The 21,153-nt window shown below is 33.4% G+C and overlaps 1 protein-coding gene across 5 annotated transcripts in view; it reads left to right on the top strand.

Moving 5' to 3' along the window:
- Positions 1-20,603, top strand: part of LOC127702813 (S-adenosylmethionine mitochondrial carrier protein-like) — a 167,108-nt gene extending 146,505 nt beyond the window's left edge. For all 5 annotated transcript variants that reach the window (XM_052207131.1, XM_052207139.1, XM_052207123.1 and 2 more), the window contains 2 exons: positions 1,908-1,981; positions 12,000-20,603. In XM_052207131.1, coding sequence (XP_052063091.1) covers positions 1,908-1,981; positions 12,000-12,123 — 198 coding nt within the window. In that variant the 3' untranslated portion in view covers positions 12,124-20,603. The remainder of the gene's footprint in view (positions 1-1,907; positions 1,982-11,999) is intronic.
- The last annotated feature ends 550 nt before the right edge of the window (positions 20,604-21,153 follow it).

The following is a 21,153-nucleotide window of genomic DNA, read 5'->3' as shown; positions in this document are numbered from 1 at the left end:
ATGGATCTCCATGAAATTTTACCATAAGGTTCAATACTACGAAAGGAAGGTTGGGATTGATTTTGGGGGTTATGGTACCAACAGTTAAGGAAAAAGGGGCCAAAAATAAGCATTTTTGTAACTTCCAGACAATAACTTGTGTGTAAGTGTATGGATCTCTCTGACATTGTACCACAAGGTTCCATATCACAAAGGAAAGGCTGTAATTGATTTCATCAAAAATTGAATTAATGGGGTTCTTTGATATGCCGAATCTAACCGTGTATTTAGATTCTTAATTTTTGGTTCCGTTTTCAAATTGGTCTACATTAAGGTCCAAAGGGTCCAAAATTAAACTTAGTTTGATTTGAACAAAAATTGAATTCTTAGGGTTCTTTGATATGCTGAATCTAAACATGTATTTAGATTTTTGATTATGGGCCCAGTTTTCAAGTTGGTCCAAATCGGGTCCAAAATTAAACTTTGTTTGATTTCAACAAAAATTGAATATATGGGGTTCTTTGATATGCTGAATCTAACCATGTATTTAGATTTTTGATTTTTGGGCCCCGTTATCAACTTTGTCCACATTGAGGTCAAAAGGGTCCAAAATTAAACTTTCTTTGATTTCATCAAAAATTGAATTCTTGGGGTTCTTTGATATGCTGAATCTAACCATGTATTTAGATTTTGGATATTGGACCATAATAGGTGAATGTCCAATTTAAAATTTTTAAGTTCTTAGACCACATTCATTCTGTGTCAGAAACTATGCTGTGTCAAATATTTAATCACAATCCAAATTCAGAGCTATATCAAGCTTGAATGTTGTGTCCATACTTGCCCCAACTGTTCAGGGTTCGACCTCTGCGGTCGTATCAAGCTGCGCCCTGCGGAGCATTTTATTATCAATAGATATAAGAAGATGTGGTATGAGTGCCAATGAGACAACTCTCCATCCAAGTCAAAATTTATAAAAGTAAACCATTATAGGTCACAGTACGGTCTTCAACACGGAGCCTTGGCTCACACCGAACAGTAAGCTATAAAGGGCCCCAAAAAATTACTAGTGTAAAACCTTTCAAACGGGAAAACCAACGGTCTAATCTATATAAAAAACGAGAAACGAGAAACACTTATGAACCACATCAACAAACGACAACTACTGAACATCAGATTCCTGAATTAGGACAGGTGCAAACAAATGCAGCGGGTTTAAACGTTTTAATGGTACCAAACCTTCTCCCTTTTCTGAAACAATAGTATAACATCACAACATAGAAAAACACACTATAAAATATCAATTGGAAGGCTTAACGCAATCAAAAAACGTGAATTAACACACAATGAACAAATAAATTTGACCTGTGACACCTGAATGCAAATACACAGTTTATAAAAAATTACAAGGGAAAAATAATTCAAAAGTAAATAAACAGGTTTAAACAAAGTTAAAGTATGAAATCACTGTGAAATGTCGAATAATTTTTAGAAAATCATAACTTTTGAAGAAACCTGCGTCATATTATACACAGGTAAATGAAAATAATTTTGTTGTTAATAGATATAGGAAGATGTGGTATGAGTGCCAATGAGACAACTCTCTATCCAAGTTACAATTTATAAAAGTAAACCATTATAGGTCAAGATACAGCCTTCAACACGGAGCATTGGCTCACACCGAACAGCAAGCTATAAAGGGCCCAAAAAAAGAACTAGTGTAAAACCATTCAAACGGGAAAACCAACGGTCTAATCTATATAAAATCGAGAAACGAGAAACACATATGAACTACATAAACAGACGACAACTACTGTAATCAGATTCCTGACTTAGGACAGGTGCAAACATTTGCAGTGGGATTAAACGTTTTAATGGTACCAAACCTTCACCCTTTTCAAACATGCTTTAATGGTTTTTTTTTTCAGAAAAATAGTGCACTTGCATCTGGCAGTATACCACATGCTATAAAGATCATATTTTTAGAAAAAGGAGTCAAAGGGTAAGCTCGAGTCTTCAATTATCTTTAAAATTACTGAAATTCCAACTATGGATTTTACAATGTTACTAAATGGCAGGATAATGCAATATTTAAACTACTAACAAACCATTTTTATCATGTAAAGACCATATAAAAGGAGTAAGGATTGATGTTTATATTTACATGGAAGATAAACTGTTAAATGTTGGCATTACGATAAATTAATAGCTCATTTGGCCCAAAGTGCCAAGTGAGCTTTTCTCATCACTTGACGTCCTTCCTCCCTCATCATTGTCCGTTGGCGTCCGTTAACTTTTACAAAAAATCTCCTCCTCTAAAACTATGAGGCCAATTGGAACCAAACTTGGCCACAATCATCATTAGGGTATCTAGTTTAAATAATGTGCCTGATGACCCCGCCTGCAGACCAACATGGCTGACGTGGCTAAAATTGAACATAGAGGTAAATGTTAGGTTTGGCTATTATCTTGAAAACTGTTAAAGATAGAGAAAATCTGACAAGGCAAAAATGTTAAATGATGATATCTATCTAGTGTCTATTGACATCAAAACTGTCAGACAAATTCTTATAGGAGTTATTGCCCTTAAACAACGAATTTTACGTGAAATTTTCACGATTTTTATGAGTATTTCTCCTTTTTGAGTTATCGCCATTTTTAATATCCAAAAGTGGTATTTTAGAATATTTTTCTCTTGTTATCATATTATGACTAAGCACATATATGGTAAATGTCTTATCTCACAATAAAAATTGGAGTGACAGATTTATTTGAAAATTTTCTATTTCCTAAGTGGTGATGATTATAAGCTATATTATTAGACATTTTGAAGTTAATTACATTATTAATTATTATATATGTAATGTTAGAGTAAACCATAGTTCTGTTCAAAGGGAAATAGCCCTTCAGATTTGCAAGTATGATTTTCATTATAAATTAGATCTGGGAAATATCTTAGCATATGATAATCATTGGAGTGACAGATTTATTTGAAAACTTTCTGTTTCCTGATAAGATCTGTAGGACTGTATATATAAAGTTTGAAATTTACTAGTAGGACTGTATAAATGAAGTTTGAAATTTACTGTTCATTATTAGACATTTTGTAGATAATTGAGTCTCCCTAAACCATATATATTCTTACCCCAACCCCCCTTCAATTTGAGAATGTGCTTTTATCTTGTAAACGGTCAAGATCCCCACCCTGAAACCATATATATTCTTGTATGAGACAATAAAACAAATCAAATGAAATAAAAGGCGAGTCTCCTGGGGTCACCCCCACCCCCTCCTGTTTGAGAACTTGTAAACGGTCAAGATCCCCACCCCGAAACCATATATATTCTTGTATGGGACAATAAAACAAATCAAATGAAATATAGGGGAAGTCCACAGGGGTAATCCCCACCCCCTTTCTTTTTGAAAACTTGTAAACGGTAGAAATCCCCAGCCCTAAACCATATATATTCTTGTATGGGACAATAAAACAAATCAAATGAAAATTAGAGGAAGTCCCCTGGGGTAACCCCCACCCCCCTTCTTTTTGAAAACTTGTAAACGGTCAAGATCCCCATCCCAAAACCATATATATTCTTGTATGGGACAATAAAACAAATCAAATGAAATAAAAGGCGAGGCCCCTGGGATCACCCCACCCCCTCAAGTTTAAGAACTTGTAAACGGTCGAGATCCCCACCCCTAAACCATATATATTCTTGTATGGGACAAAAAACAAATCATATGAAATAAAGGCGAGGCCCCTGGGGTCACCCCACCCCCTCCTGTTTAAGAACTTGTAAACGGTCGAGATCCCCACCCCTAAACCATATATATTCTTGTATGGGACAAAAAACAAATCATATGAAATAAAGGCGAGTCCCCTGGGGATCACCCCCCCTACCCCCCTCCCTTTTGAGAACTTGTAAACGGTAGAGATCTCCACCCCTAAACCATATATATTCCTGTTCGTCATTTCAAGAAGATTTGAATGACATACCGGGTCAATCCATAGGCGTCACTTATGCATATCACAAACCAATTTGTACTAGACTTTGCCCAATGTCAGGCGACCATGGGAATGACGAATTATTAGAGCTTTGTTTGGGAGACTTCGTAACAGCATCCTGTTACAATTATTTCTTGTTACTGATAAGTTTTATAGATTTTGAAAAGACATTGTATTAATGATAAATGAGATTTTGGATTTTTTTCTTCTTTTATTTGGTAAATTGTTTGAAGAATTATGTGTCAAGTTTGTTTGTTATTCTGTAAAAATTAATTTTCTGAATGTTATATATTTTTTTTTGATCAAGTGAACTCCTTTAAAAACTAAGCTTATATTGTCCATTAATAAACATATATTTAGATTTCTGATTTTGGGACCAGTTTTCAAGTTGGTCCAAATCGGGGTCCAAAATTAAACTGTGTTTGATTTCAACATAAATTGAATATATATATAGGGTTCTTTGAAATGCTTAATCTAAACCAGTATCTCTTTTCATTATTAATAAGATAATACCACATTGAGGTCCAAAGGGTCCTAAATTAAACTTTTGTTTAATTTCATCTAAAATTGAATTCTTTGGTTCTTTAATGTGCTGATTCTAACAATGTTTGAGTGTTAAATCATATCTAATTTTAGAGAACTTAGTCATCACTGGTTGTTGTTATTATATTATTGATTATAATTTGAAAAATTGCATCATATCTTATTTTAGAGAACTATTTATCCCATTTGAGTTATTTCCCATTGCACAGAAAATATTATGGATAAAATTAACCTGTGTTTCATTTCAACATAAATTAAATATATATAGGGTTCTTTCAAATGCTGAATCTAAACCTGTATTTAAATATTAGATTTTTGGGCCCAGTTTTCAAGTTGGTCCAAATCAGGGTCCAAAATTAAACTTTGTTTGATTCAACAAAAATTGAATTTATGGGGTTCTTTGAAATGCTGAATCTAACCATGTATTAAGAGATTTTGGATTGAGGCTCCTTTATCAAATTGGTCCAAATTGAGGTCCAAAGGGTCCTAAATTAAACTTTTGTCTGATTTCATCAAAAATTGAATTCTTGGGGTTCTTTGATATGCTGATTCTTATATGTACTTAGATTTTGGATATTGGACCATAATAGGTAAATGTCCAATTTCAAATATTTCAGTTCTTTGACCACATTCATTTTGTGTCACAAACCTATGCTGTGTCAAATATTCAATCACAATCCAAATTCAGAGCTGTTTTAAGCTTAAATGTAGTGTCCATACTTGCTCAACTGTTCAGGGTTCGACCTCTGCAGGAAAATCTGGTTTGCTGTCACTCTGACAGCCTCTTGTTGTCTATTATCATGAAAACTATATTATTTAGAGAGAAACATTTTTTTTCTGTTATGCCTTATATGATTTAAATCATAATAGATAAATAGACACTTTAAATCACAAAAATGATCAGCAAGGCAAGATCTATTAAAGAGGCAAAATTTTGCCTATATAGTAGACTCCCTCTTCATAGGAGTGATTGCCCTTAAATGAGGATTTTTTTTACCCTCTTTTGTGTTTTGAGCAAAAATTAAAGACGATAGAGAGAAACTAAACAGACTAAAAGATCAGTAATACAAGATCATCAAAATAGAGATTTTTGTCATGAATAAAATTGAGAATGGAAATGAGGAATATGTCAAAGAGACAACAACCCGACCAAAGAGCAGAAAAACAGCTGAAGGCCACCAATGTGTCTTCAACACAGCAATAAAATCCCGCACCCAGAGGCGGGCTTCAGCTGGACCCTAAACAAAAATGTGAACTAGTTCAGTGAAAACCTGGGGTTTGGTATTGTACCTGTAAAGTCTATTCTCGTTTACAATGTTTGAGAGTGTCCTTTGATTGATATGCACAAAGACCAAGGTGAGCGACACAGGCTCTTTAGAGCCTCTAGTTTCCTTTTTAGCTCACCTGGCCTAGAGGGCCAAATCAGCTTTTTCCATCACTTGTGTTCGTTGTCCATCGTCGTCGTCTGTTAACTTTTACAAAAATCTTTTCCTCTAAAACTACGAGGCCAATTGGAACCAAACTTGGCCACAATCATCATTAGGGTATCTAGTTTAAATAATGTGCCTGATGACCCCGCCTGCAGACCAACATGGCTGACGTGCACGTGGCTAAAATTGAACATAGGGGTAAATGCTAGGTTGGCTATTATCTTGAAAACTGTTAAAGATAGAGAAAATCTGACAAGGGCAAAAATGTTAAATGATGAGATCTATTTAATTTCTATTGACATCAAAACTGTCAAACAATTTCTTAAAGGAGTTAGGAGTTGTTGCCCTTAAACGACGAATTTTACCAATTTTTTTCATTTTTAGCTCACTTAGCTTTTTGCATCACTTGTGTCCGTTGTCCATTGTCGTCATCCGTTAACTTTTACAAAAATCTTCTTCTCTGAATCTACTGGACCAAATTTAACCAAACTTGGCCACAATCATCATTAAAAGAGATTTTTGTCATGAATTTTTACTAGTCTACAATGTTGGAGAGTGTCCTTTGTTGAATATGAACATAGACCTAGGTGAGCAACACAGGCTCTTTAGAGCCTCTAGTTGTCCATTATCTAGAAAATTATAATAGATAGAAAGAAACTTTAAGAACAATAATTACCAGCAAGACAAGATCTACAAATTAGAGAACATCATACATGATTGATATTGTTAGTCAACACCATATTGAAGTTATTGCCCTTTAGTGACGATATTTCCCAATTTTTTGCGTTTTGACTATTATCTTGAAAACTGTAATTGATTGATAGAAAATTTAAGGCGAAGTGTACATAATTAACTACTCCACAGAATTTTTTTTAATTTAGCATATGGATTCTGCTTGTAAAATTACACCAGAAAATAAAATAAATAAAGGGGGTAACCGTTTTCATTTTTCAGATACAAGCAGTTGAAATTAACAGCATGATACGTAAAAAATACAAAGGATACATAGGGAAAATCAAACAAATCGGCAGATATTTTAACATTATTAAGATTTTCTATTTTGTTGTTCCCCGCTGAATGCATTGCGGAGGACATGGAAATACTGGGCGTCCGTCTGTCCGTGTTTCCGTCCGTCCGGTCTTGTTAGCGCTCTCACAGGTACAATTCTTGCCAGATTTTTACAAAACTTATACTATAGGTTAATATTAATAATATATAATGGTGGCTGATCGACTTTTTTTAAAAGAGTTATGCCCCTTGGAAATATTAAATTTATGGAAAATGGCCTCGTTAGCGCTCACGGGTACAATTCTTGCCAGATTTTTATAAAACTTATACTATAAGCTGTAGCGGAGGGGACATAACGCATTTCCCATGGACACATTCCCCATTTATTTTTACAAAATTTACTGTCCAATCACTTTCCCTTTTATTTTCAACTACATGGCAAATCATGATATAATGTTTGCTGGCTAAATGGAGTTTCAGTATCACAGAAAAATATTTCTAATACCATTATTTCATGTATTTGTAAAAAAAAATATGAAAACTGCATCTTCATATTATCTTGAGAATTTTTATGGCTGTTACAAGGTAAAAAGAAGAACCCGCATATAAGTTTAAACAAAGTAGAACAGATCGAAGTTTTTGGTATAACTTCCTGTAGCACATATTTTATGCATATTCAAGACGAAAACATACACCTAATAATACTTTAAGATCGTTGCACCTTGTGCATTTACTACAGGATCATTCCCAGTGTTATGCCATAGCATTGTGTATAGTGTAATGCTATATCATTGTGCATAGTGTAATGCTAAAGCATTGTGTATAGTGTAATGCTATAAATGTACTGTTGCAATGTTAGGAAAATATACCAAGGTCGATGTTATGGGAATGTATCCAGTATGATGTTAAAAAAATGTACCTAATGTAATTTATAAGAATGTACCTAGTGTAGTGCCATACGAATTTTGCCTGTATATAATGCAAATGAATTGCTTTATTAATAATATAACATAAAAATAAGGAGATGTGGTATGATAGCCAATGAGACAACTACACCCCAGAGTTTAAAGGAAGTGGATGTAAGAGAAAAACCATAATGCATAGTCCGCTTTAAAAGGCCCTGACATAAAAAATGTGAAACAACTCAAACGAGAAAACCAACAGCCTAGTTTATAACAAAACATTTTACGAAAAACAAATATTACAGACATGACCCAACGACAACCACTGAACCACCGGCTCCTAAATGCTTGTTGTGAAATTTTGAACGCGGTGATAAAATAGAGCTGACCATGCCAGATCCTCATGGATTCTTTAAACATCCCTTGTAGTAGATTTGGTAGTATTTCTGCAGAGTTTATGAAAATTGGATAAAATTGGTTTTAAATTTTAAAACAATCAGTCTTTAAAATGCTATCAAAATGTAAGAGTTTTAACTTATTTTACTTCTCATTCCACCAAATATTAAATTGTAGTTACAAGTGTCATATTATTTTCTTAAACCCCCCTTACCTTACTTATACTGTATTCAGTCATAATCTAGAATTGAGACTTGAGAAGAAAACTTTTACCTCAAAATTGTAGTTACTACTTCTGAATGATGCACAAAAGCACAATAAAAAGATAACAAATTTCGCTATCCCTTCGAAATTGGAATTTATCAAGAAGAAATAACCTGTTCTATTTTTATCACACATGTATGTGAAGTTTCAGTTTCAACCATGGTTCTAAATTTAGCTTTTACTTTCCCCAAAAAATGGGGACGGAATAGAAGACACCTGGGTTTATTTCTGCACCTAAGGATAAAGTTGAAAACTGAGAGTTGAATGACATAGTTTTTACTTATTCTGCATGTTCTGAGATAAATGTTAGAGTGCTCAATTCTTAGTTTCTGTAATCTTTTGTGAACTGAATCTGCTGGTTTTTTTGTTTTTGTTGTCTTTGTTCCTCAACTTGTAAATGTTGGACTCAGTAGTGGTCGATTACCCCCTTGATTGGTATCTTCTTACCTTTTATATAAATATAGATTATGTCCTAAAATTTTCAATTGCATAAAAAATGAACATGCCAACGTCTTTCTAGCTCAACACACAAATTCACTTCATATAATTGTTCGTAGACTACTGTGTGTTTTTAGTTCGAAAGCTACTGTTTTTAAAAAAATTATTGTGGGGTCCATTTTGGTTTGATTGTAATCAATTTGGTACAAATAGAAGCAGAATTGTCACTGGTTTATTTGTTTATTTGGTTATAATTTTGTTGTTAGGCGTTTTTACTTTCTGTTTGTATACACGAGTCATATTATCTACCCTCTCCTGTTTGTCTAAAACAAAAAGTGTTAATAGAGTCGGGCTAACTAACATTAGGATACTCAGATTTCTGATTGGAGTCATTCTGATAATTTTTTTGAAGTTTTGAGACAGCACACGCATACTTGTTTGGATTCTTGATAGATTGCATGAAGTCATTTCTCATTTGTTTACCTATTTTTACCCAAATTCCACTAGTGGTGTGCAATTACATATACTTCGCCTTAAAAAGCAAAAATGATCAGCCATTTTTTCCTAATTTTCATTTTTGTCTATGATCTTGAAAACTATAATAGATAGATAGAAACTTGAAAAGGCAAAAATGATCAGCAAGACAAGATCTACAAATAAGTCATCATGCTTGAAATCTTCAGTCAATTCTTTATTGGAGTTATTAGATATAAGAAGATGTGGTATGAGTGCCAATGAGACAACTCTCCATCCAAGTCACAAATTGTAAAAGAAAACCATTATAGGTCAAAGTATGGCCTTCAACACGGAGCCTTGGCTCACTTCGAACAGCAAGCTATAAAGGGCCCCAAAAATGACAAGTGTAAAACCATTCAAACAGGAAAACCAACGGTCTAATCTATATAAAAAACGAGAAACGAGAAATACTTATGAACCACATCAACGAACGACAACCACTGAACATCAGGTTATTACCATTATATTATCATTTTACCCTTTTTTTTAGCTCACCTGACCTGAAAGGTCAAGTGAGCTTTTCTCATCACTTTGCGTCCGTCGTCCGTCATCCGTCGTCCGTAAACTTTTACAAAAATCTTCTCCTCTGAAACTACTGGGCCAAATTTGACCAAACTTGGCCACAATCATCATTAGGGTATCTAGTTTAAAAAATTTGTCCGATGACCCCGCCAACCAACCAAGATGGCCGCCATGGCTAAAAATAGAACATAGGGGTAAAATGTAGATTTTGGCTTATATCTCTGAAACCAAAGCATTTAGAGCAAATCTGACATGGGGTAAAATTGTTTATCAGGTCAAGATCTATCTGCCCTGAAATTTTCAGACCAATCAGGCAACACATTGTTGGGTTGCTGCCCCTGAATTGGTAATTTTAAGAAAATTTTGCAGCTTTTGGTTATTATCTTGAATATTATTATAGATAGAGATAAACTGTAAACAGCAATAATGTTCAGCAAAGTAAGATCTACAAATAAGTCAACTTGACCAAAATGGTCAGTTGACCCCTTAAGGAGTTATTGTCCTTTATAGTCAATTTTTAACCATTTTTCGTAATTTTTGTAATCTTTTACAAAAATCTTCTCCTCTGAAACTACCAGGACAAATTTAACCAAACTTGTCCGCAATCATCATTAGGGTATCTTGTTTAAAAAATGTGTCCGATGACCCCGCCCGCGAACCAAGATGGCCGACATGGCTAAAAAATAGTACATATGGTAAAATGCAGTTTTTGGCTCATATCTCTGAAACCAAAGCATTTAGAGCAAATCTGACATGGGGGTAAAATTGTTCATTAGGTCAAGATCTATCTGCCCTGAAATTTTCAGACCAATCAGGCAACACATTGTTGGGTTGCTGCCCCTGAATTGGTAATTTTAAGAAAATTTTGCAGCTTTTGGTTATTATCTTGAATATTATTATAGATAGAGATAAACTGTAAACAGCAATAATGTTAAGCAAAGTAAGATCTACAAATAAGTCAACTTGACCAAAATGGTCAGTTGACCCCGTAAGGAGTTATTGCCCTTTATAGTCAATTTTTAACCATTTTTCGTAAATTTTTGTAATCTTTTACAAAAATCTTTTCCTCTGAAACTACTAAGACAAATTTAACCAAACTTGTCCACAATCATCATTAGGGTATCTTGTTTAAAAAATGTCTCTGATGACCCCGCCCGCGAACCAAGATGGCCGACATGGCTAAAAAATAGTACTTAGGGTAAAATGCAGTTTTTGGCTCATATCTCTGAAACCAAAGCATTTAGAGCAAATCTGACATGGGGGTAAAATTGTTCATTAGGTCAAGATCTATCTGCCCTGAAATTTTCAGACTAATCAGGCAACACATTGTTGGGTTGCTGCCCCTGAATTGGTAATTTTAAGAAAATTTTGCAGCTTTTGGTTATTATCTTGAATATTATTATAGATAGAGATAAACTGTAAACAGCAATAATGTACAGCAAAGTTAGATCTACAAATAAGGCAACATGACCAAAATTGTCAATTGACCCCTAAAGGAGTTATTGCCCTTTATAGTCAATTTTTTACAATTTTCATAAATTTTGTAAATTTTTGTAAATTTTTACAAAGTATTTTCCACTGTAACTACCGGGCCAAGTTCATTATAGATAGAGATAATAGTAAGGAGCAAGAATGTTCAGTAAAGTAAGATCTACAAACACATCACCATCACCAAAACACATCACCATCACCAAAACACAATTTTGTCATGAATCCATCTGTGTCCTTTGTTTAATATGCACATAGACCAAGGTGAGCGACACAGGCTCTTTAGAGCCTCTAGTTGCGTTTTATGTCTATTATCCTGAAAATTATAAAAGATAAATAGAAACTTTAAAAAAGAAAAATGATCAGCGAATCACAAATATGTCAACATGACTAAAATACTCTTAATACTGTTTTTCTCCTTTAATGATGATTTAAAAAGTGGCACTAGTTTGTAATTATTCTAGTTGCAATTAGGAAATTATTTTGTTTGAATTTTTTTCTTTTCAGATTATTTGCTGGGATCATTCCAAGAGTAATATGGATATCTATAGGTGGTGCTATATTCCTAGGTGTTTATGAAAAAGTTAAATTAATTTGTAACAAACATTTTACTGAAAAAGGATATTTATGACAAAAAGTTGAGTCCGTTTTATCTTTTGACAAGAGAAAGGCAGTCTGTAATTTACCTCCATCTTGCCAGTATATTTTAGAGTGCACATTTCTAACGAATCATTAGATTATTTTTGGTGTGATATAGAAATATGATATATGTATATGTTACAGTACAAACTGGAACTCAGTAGTATCCAGTATCCTCCTAGTAGAAATTGGAATTCCAATATTTACTGGTAGAAAATGGAAAATTAAGATTTGTACTTTGGGGATTCTGGATTGTAATAAATTCTAGTAGTATCAAGGATATTACTAAAAACTATAGATTTCATTGTGTAAATCACTTTCTCCTGCATCATTAATATGTTTTCGGTTATACAAAATGGTTAAATCATATCACCATTGCGATATGTTATTTCAAAATATAAAGTACTGGAAAATTGTAAATGATGCATCAACTTATTACCTTTCCTGGAGCAGTTTTGAGCGGTAGGTTTTCGTCAAGGGGAATCACTCAGGTCATACTTTTTTATAAACAAAATATTTTTTCACTATAAGTAACTAATAGAAATGGTTTCACAATGACAAAGTCAATTAAGTGTATTATCAACTGCTATGGCAACTGAATGGTTAATATAGAAATAAAAATTCATTATTTATTAAGTTATAAAAGCTACAATTAAAAAACAAGGAACCCCCCCCCAAAAAAAAAAAAAAACAAAAAAAATGACTATAATTCTGTTATTTTGCAGAATCTAGCAAATTAACTTGTCAGGGTGTTTTGAATCTATGTATACTTCATAAAAATGCAAAAAAAAAACATTTTGACCTGGGTACCTCCATAAGCCTGAAAATCTCATGGCTGGTCACATATTACAAAGTTTCCTTCTGTCATATGTCCATTGTTTTTTACCTCATTTCCATGAATCAGCGACCACTTGAAAAAAAAAATTTTTCATGTAAATTTCTTACTTATAATGAGTAGTAGGATAACTATATTTGGTATATGTGTTCCTTGATGTTCATCGGAAAGAGTTCACTTGACCTGGACCTCATTTCATGGATCAGTGATCAAGGTTAAAGTTACGTGATTAGGTCTGTTTCTCAGATGCTACAAGTAGTAGGTCAACTATATGTGGTATATGGAATGATTGTAAGGGTTACATGTCAGTCTGGAAGGTTGACCTCATTTTCATGGTTCATTGATCAGTGTTCAGTTTTTAACTGGATTTTCGAAAGAAATATCGGTTATTAAAATGGGGATGTACGGCGGGCAGCTGGGCGGGCTGACGGGTGGCTGCCAAACAGTGTCAGCACAATAACATGAAAACGCTTTACCAAATTTTTTTCAAATTTAAATATGTTGTTTCCTGGGACTTAATGAAGGTCTCGTTCAATTTTCAAGATTTTAGTATATCTCCTTTAATTTGTGAGTTATCGCCATTTTTAATATCCAAAAGTGGAATTTTTAAATATTTTACTCTTGTTATCATGTTATGATTTGTCTTATCTCACAATAAAAATTGGAGTGACAGATTTATTTGAAAATTATCTATTTCCTAAGTGGTAATGATTATAAGCTATATCATTAGACATTTTGAAGATTATTACATTATTAATTATTATATATGTAATGTTAGAGTACTATGTTAAACCATAGTTCTGTTCAGTTAGATCTGGGAAACATTTTAGCATATGATAATAATTTAATTTTTTTTATTATTAATTAGATCTGGGAAATATCTTAGCATATGATAATCATTGAAGTGACAGATTTATTTGAAAAGTTTCTGTTTCCTGATAGATAAGATCTGTAGGACTGTATATATAAAGTTTGAAATTTACTAGAAGGACTGTATAAATGAAGTTTGAAATTTACTGTTAATTATTAGACATTTTGTAGATAATTAAGTCTCCCTAAATCTTGTATATTCTTACCCCCACCCCCCTTCAATTTGAGAATGTGCTTTTATCTTGTAAACGGTCGAGATCCCCACCCCTAAACCATATATATTCTTGCATGGGACAATAAAACAAATCAAATTAAATAAAAGACAAGTCCCCTGGGGTCAACCCCACCCCCTTCTGTCTGAGAACTTGTAAATGGTTGAGATCCCCACCCTAAACCATATATATTCTTGTATGGGACAATAAAACGAATCAAATGAAATATAGGGGAAGTCCAGAGAGGTCATCCCCACACCCCTTCTATTTGTATACTTGTAAACGGTCAATGATCCCACCGGGAAACCATATATATTCTTGTATGGGACAATAAAACAAATCAAATGAAATAAAAGGCGAGTCCCCTGGGGTTAACCCCACCCCCTCCTGTTTAAGAACTTGTAAACGGTCGAGATCCCCATCCCTAAACCATATATATTCTTGTATGGGACAATAAAACAAATCAAATGAAATATAGGAGAAGTCCATCAGGGTAACCCCCATCCCCCTTCTTTTTGATAACTTGTTAATGGTCAAGATCCCCACCCAGAAACCATATATATTCTTGTATGGGACAATAAAATAAAACAAATCAAATGAAATATAGGGGTAGTCCATGGGGGTAACCCCCACCCCCCTTCTTTTTGAAAACTTGTAAACAGTCGAGATCCCCACCCCTAAACCATATATATTCTTGTATGGGACAATTAAACAAATCAAATGAAATTTAGGGGAAGTTCCCCGGGGAAACCCCCACCCCCTTCTTTTTGATAACTTGTAAACGGTCAAGATCCCCACCCCGAAACCATATATATTCTTGTATGGGACAATAAAATAAATCAAATGAAATGCGAGTCCCCTAGGGTCACCTCCATCCCCTCCTGTTTAAGAACTTGTAAACGGTCGCGATCCCCACCCCTAAACCATATATATTCTTGTATGGGACAAAAAAACAAATCATATGAAATTTAGGGGGAGTCCACTGGGGATCACACCCCCCCTTTTGAGAACTTGTAAACGGTCGAGATCTCCACCCCTAAACAGCCATATATATTCCTGTTCGTCATTTCAAGAAGATTTGAATGACATACAGGGTCAATCCATAGGCGTCACTTGTGCATATCACAAACCAATTTGTACTGGACTTTGGCCAATGTCAGGTGACCATGGGAATGACGAATTATTGGAGCTTTGTTTGGGAGACTTCGTAACAGCATCCTGTTACAATTCGAGGGTTCAGAGCTAAAAGGTGTTATCTGCATATTTCATAGTTTTGAGAAAGTCGAGTTTAAAGGTTTATCAAATTATCAAAAATCAGTTTGTCATTTATATGATCTATAAATTGGTCAAATATGAGATAATGTTGGTGTGTGTAATTTGTCAAAAGTTTGGAATGATTAAGTAAGTATAAATAGGATAAAAGTAGGTCAATGCAGATAGCCCCTTTTTGCTATTGACAAAGGTGACAAAAATTTAGAGCAAAAAGGTGCTATCTGCCATATAGCACCTTTTTGCTCAACATTTTTTCTGTTTAATCATGTAAGTGTTTTAAATATGATCAATCTATTATTGCTTAAGTTAGGTTTTTGACAATTTTTTGGATTATATTTATACTGACGGAAGTGTTTCACTAATTTGTAATAAAATATGCCCTATTCTACAGTCAGTACAAGCAAAAAAAAGTGAATATAATTAAATATTGTGTTTGGTTTATTCTGTATTTCATTTAAGATTTTAACAGTATAGTTTTGTCAGTTAAATTTGATGAATAATGTTGATTTTTTATTTAGATTTTGTATGACATTGACCTGACAATAGTCTGAGCATTCAGAGATTTTTTTCTGGTACCTTTTGTCAGTCGGCTTTTTGTAATTAAAAACAAAACTGAATAGAACATGATTTATCATTTGTTACAAGGATACAACATTAAACTTTTGATTTGAATTAAATGTTGTCTATTAAATCTTCTTCTGTAATGTCTGGCTCTGGCAAGATGTCCTTCACTAATTTTCCAACCGGAAGACTTTCATAGTACGAGTGATATGTAGTTGGGATAACCCCGCTCTTGCACAATGATAGGAGATCTGCTTTCTTTGCAGCAGAAATTTGTAGTTTAGACTCATACAAAGGTGACAGTTTAATATTTTCAGTCTTCTTTTTTTCTTCCTCTTAAACTACTTGACTGGAACTTAGCTTCCATAAAATTCTCAGGATCAAAGCCGTTGTTAAAAAATACACTTCCTGGATTTTCTTTCGTTACCCGAATCCACTTGACTTTCAGCCAATTTATTGTTTCTCCCGAAACTGTTCTTTTCAAATTGATGTTAAAGTCGGTTTTTAAGCCTTTTAGGTCATAAAAATCTCTATAGTTTACTGGAATAACTATATAAGGATTTCTCTTCCTCGCCATTGACATGACAGTGTCCCACTGTGACGGATGGTTTACCTTTGTACTTTTTTTTGCTCTCTCCACTGACGAGTGTATGGAGTCGGCTTCCATATCCGAATGACCCCTTTCAAAAAACTTGTGATTAATTGCTTTTAAGTTTGAATGAAAATGTAAGGCATACAGCAATGCAGAGGCCACAAACTGGTTCCTGTTTTGACCACCACAAGTATCTGAAAAGTATGTAATTTCTTAAACAGCGGTATTTTTTTTCCGCTATTGAGTTGATGTGCATTAGTATGCAAGATCCAATGTCACTTGAATCCCTTCCGCCATTCGTCTGGTCCCACAAAAAACATGTGCCTTTACTATACCCAAGTGAATAAAATGACAGGTTGTATGTTGACAGACGTCTTTTATAAAAAAGATCCCCAACCATGCTACAAGGTGTTGGTAGCACTGCCTCCAAGTCGAAGGTAACTGCAGCGAAAGATCTATCTGTCTTTGCTCTTTCCTTGTCGAGTCTTTTTTCCTCTCTTGATTTCTCTTTCTTCGTTTGGTGTTCTTGAAATTGTTCTTCGTCTTCCTTTGTAATTTCACCTCTTTGTTTCTTCTCATAATAGATAGTACATGTTGAACACTGGTCCTTTTTGTCGAGCCTGCGACTTTTGTCGCAAAAGCGAGACATAGCGATCCTACATTCCGTCGGCGTCGTCGTCCACAAATATTCACTCTGTGGTTAAAGTTTTTCAAATTTTAATAACTTTCTTAAACTATCCTGCATTTCAACCAAACTTGGACAGAAGCTTGTTTATGATCATAAGATAGTATCCAGAAGTAAATTTTGTAAAAAATAAAATCCTGTTTATCCGTATTTTACTCATAAATGGACTTAGTTTTTCTGCCAGTTAACAATACATTCACTCTGTGGTTAAAGTTTTTTCAAATTTTAATAACTTTCTTAAACTATCCTAGATTTGTACCAAACTTTCTTAAAATATCCTGGGTTTGTACCACACTTGGACAGAAGCTTGTTTGTGATCATAAGATAGTATTCAAAAGTAAATTTGGTAAAAAAAAAATCCTGTTTATCCATATTTTACTTATAAATGGACTTAGTTTTTCTGTCAGTTAACATTAAATTCACTCTGTGGTTAAAGCTTTCAAAATTTTAATAACTTTCTTAAACTATACTGGATTTGTACCAAACTTGGACAGAAGCTTGTTTATGATCAAAAGCTAGTATCTAGAAGGAAATTTTGTAAAAATTTATTTCCTGTTTTTCCGTATATTACTTATAAATGGACTTAGTCTTATTCCAGTTAACATTATGTACAGTCTGCAGTTAAAGTTTTTAAAACATTTATTAGATTCATAAACCTTCTTGGATTTTTACCAAACTTGAACACTTCTTACAATCAACAGATAGTATCTAGAGGAAAATTTTTAATAATTTTTTCCCCATTTTTGTTGAGCCTGTGACTAACAGCAAAAGTAGGCGAGACACTGGGTTCCTTAGGGTATCTAGTTTATAAATTGTATCGGAAATTTTGATCCATCGACAAACATGGCCGCCATGGCTAAAAATAGAACATAGGGGTCAAATGCAGTTTTTGGCTTATATCTCAAAAACTAAAGCTTTTAGAGCAAATCTGACATGGGGTAAAATTGTTCAATTGGTCAAGATCTATCAGCTCTGATATTTTCAGACGAATCGAACAATCCATTGTTGGGTTGCTGCCACCGAATTGGTAGTTTTAACAAAATTTTGCAGTTTTTTGTTATTATTTTGAATATTATTATAGATATATATAAACTGTAAGCAGCAATAATGTTCAGCAAAGTAAGATCTACAAAAAAGTTAATGTGACCATAATTTTCAATTGACCCGTTAAGGAGTTATTGCCCTTTAAAGACAATTTTACACAATTTGTTCATCAAGTTTGCTAACATTTAAAAATCTTCTCCTCTGAAACTACTGGGCCAATTACCTTCAAACTTTAACTAAATGTTCCTTAGGGTATCTTGTTTATAAATTGTATCCGAAGTTTGTACCCATCGACAAACATGGCTGCCATGGCTAAAAATAGAACATAAGGGTCAAATGCAGTTTTTGGCTTATATCTCAAAAACTAAATCTTTTAGAGCAAATGTGACATAGGGTAAATTGTTTAATTGGTCAAGATCTATCGGCCCTGAAATTATCAGACGAATCGAACAACCCATTGTTGGGTTGCTGCCACCGAATTGGTAGTTTTAACAAAATTTTGCAGTTTTTTGTTATTATTTTGAATATCATTATAGATATATATAAACTGTAAGCAGCAATAATGTTTAGCAAAGTAAGATCTACAAAAAAGTTAATTTGACCAAAATTGTCAATTGACCCCTTAAGGAGTTATTGCCCTTTAAAGACAATTTTACACAATTTGTTCATCAAGTTTGCTAACATTTAAAAATCTTCTCCTCTGAAATACAGGTGAGCAATTCAGGCTCTTGAGAGCCTCTTGTATAAATTTCAGATTTACCATTTCCGAGTTTTGGGGTTTGATTCATTAATAAAGGGGGGATTTTCCAGTTTTCGGACAATAACTCAAAAACAATTTCACCAATTTGCATGAAACTTTTGTGAATTGTTCATATCTATTGGAGTGAGCTCCGTTTCGTTTTTTTATAAATTTCAGATTTACTGTTTCAGAGTTTTGGGGTTTTATTCATTAAAAAAGGGGGGATTTTCCAGTTTTTCGGAAAATAACTCCAAAAAATTTCACCAACTTGTATGAAACTTTTGTGAATTGTTCATATCTATTGGCGTGAGCTCCCTTTCGTTATTTATAAATTTCGGATTTACCGTTTCCTAGTTTTGGGGTTTTATTCATTAAAAAAGGGGGGATTTTCCAGTTTTCAGACAATAACTCAAAAACAATTTCACCAATTTGTAAGAAACTTTGGTGAATTGTTTATTTCTATTGACATGAGCTCCATTTCAATTTTTATAAATTTCAGACTATACGTTTCCGATTAATGTGGTTTTATTCATTACAAAAAGGGGGATTTTCCAGTTTTCAGACAATAACTCAAAAATGCTTTCAGCATTTTTTATGAAACTTTGGTAAATTGTTTATATCTATTTTTGTAAGCTCCCTTTTGATTTTTATAAATTTTCGATTTTACGTTTCCGAGATATATGATTTTATTTGTATATAGTCTGACAACAGATTTACTAAGTATTGTGCAACAGCACAGTGTATTGCACAACAGCAAGAAATCTTTCATATAACCAATTTCAAGTTCTTTGACTACATTTATTCAGAAACCTATAATATATCAAATATTTAATTACAATCCAAATTCAGACCTGTATCAAGCTTGAATATTGTGTCCATTTTTGCCCCTACTGTTCAGGGTTGGACCTCTGCGGGCATATCCAGCTGCGCTCAGCGAAGCAGTTTATTAAGTTTTGGTCTGTTTTTCAAATACTATAAGCAATAGATCCATATGTAGAGTATGAAATGTTAGTAAAGTGTACATGTCTGTCTTGCTTGGTTTTATCTGACCTTGACCTCATTTTCAAGGATCATTGATAATGTTAAGTTTATGTGATACTTGTAGTAAAACATTTCCTTTAGGACTATCAACATAAAATCAATCATGGTTAGTAAAACAGGTGAGACATTTTAGCGTGTGCACTCTAGTTTATCTAAGACTATATTTAAAATGATTCCTATAACATTCTGGTTTGGGTTATAATTGCTCACAAGTTTGTTGAAATTGAAGTGTTTAACCATATATATAAATTCATAGGAAATTGGCCTGGCCTTACCTTTTTTCTTTTTGATTTAGACAAGTGTGAATAAAAATGAAGAAAATTAAAATATTGTTTTTATTGTGTAGTTTTTAATAATAGTAATCATCTAGTACAAATCTGGATATCCCAATTTTTACTAGTAGATATAATTCTGATTTGAACTGGATTTTAATAAGTATTAATCAGAATTCCAATTTCTGTTAGGAGGATTCTAGATTCTACTGAATTCCAATTTGCACTGAAACATATCTATCTGAAATACTTTGTAATGTTCAGAATTTATTATTCTGTTTTTTTTGTATTAAAATAGAAAAGGTGACTAGAGCATAGTTAAACCAATGTGTGTCATTGTAAAATACAATGGTTGTTCTAACTTTTTTTAAAGATGCCAAACCACATCAAGCCTTCTTTGAGATCAAAAACCTCTACAACCATCAAATCTGTAGGAATATAGATCTCATCTTAAAGACTTTTTCTTCATAACTTTATTGTATTTAAAACACATAGCCAATGTTTGTTTATTGCTATGCCTCCCTTTCATGGAATTGAGACATGTTGTATTACCCTGAATTCTTCAAGTTTTCATTGTTCCCATACAGGTGTGTCTGGACTAGATCTGTTTTATCTTTTGATGTATAGTTGAACCCCACTCAACAAAGTTTTTATGTTTTTGACCCGTCCATCCACACAATAGAATTTCATGAAAATTTGTAGATAATAAGGTCATACTGTGTTGATGTGCATATCTACAGGCAATTATGATTTAATTTTTTTTTCTAGGAGTTATGCCCCTTTGAATTTAGAATTTTGGCCATAATATACTACTGCAACAGTTTGTCAGCGCAAATCCTCTGAAACCACACAACAGAAATAGATAAAACTTTGTAGATATTAAGGACATACTAAATACA

This window comes from Mytilus californianus, unplaced genomic scaffold (genome assembly GCF_021869535.1).
Source record: "Mytilus californianus isolate M0D057914Y unplaced genomic scaffold, xbMytCali1.0.p SCAF_1, whole genome shotgun sequence".
NCBI lineage: Eukaryota > Metazoa > Mollusca > Bivalvia > Mytilida > Mytilidae > Mytilus > Mytilus californianus.
The sequence above is the reverse complement of the archived record's forward strand: the minus strand, read 5'-3'. Positions and strand labels throughout refer to the sequence as shown.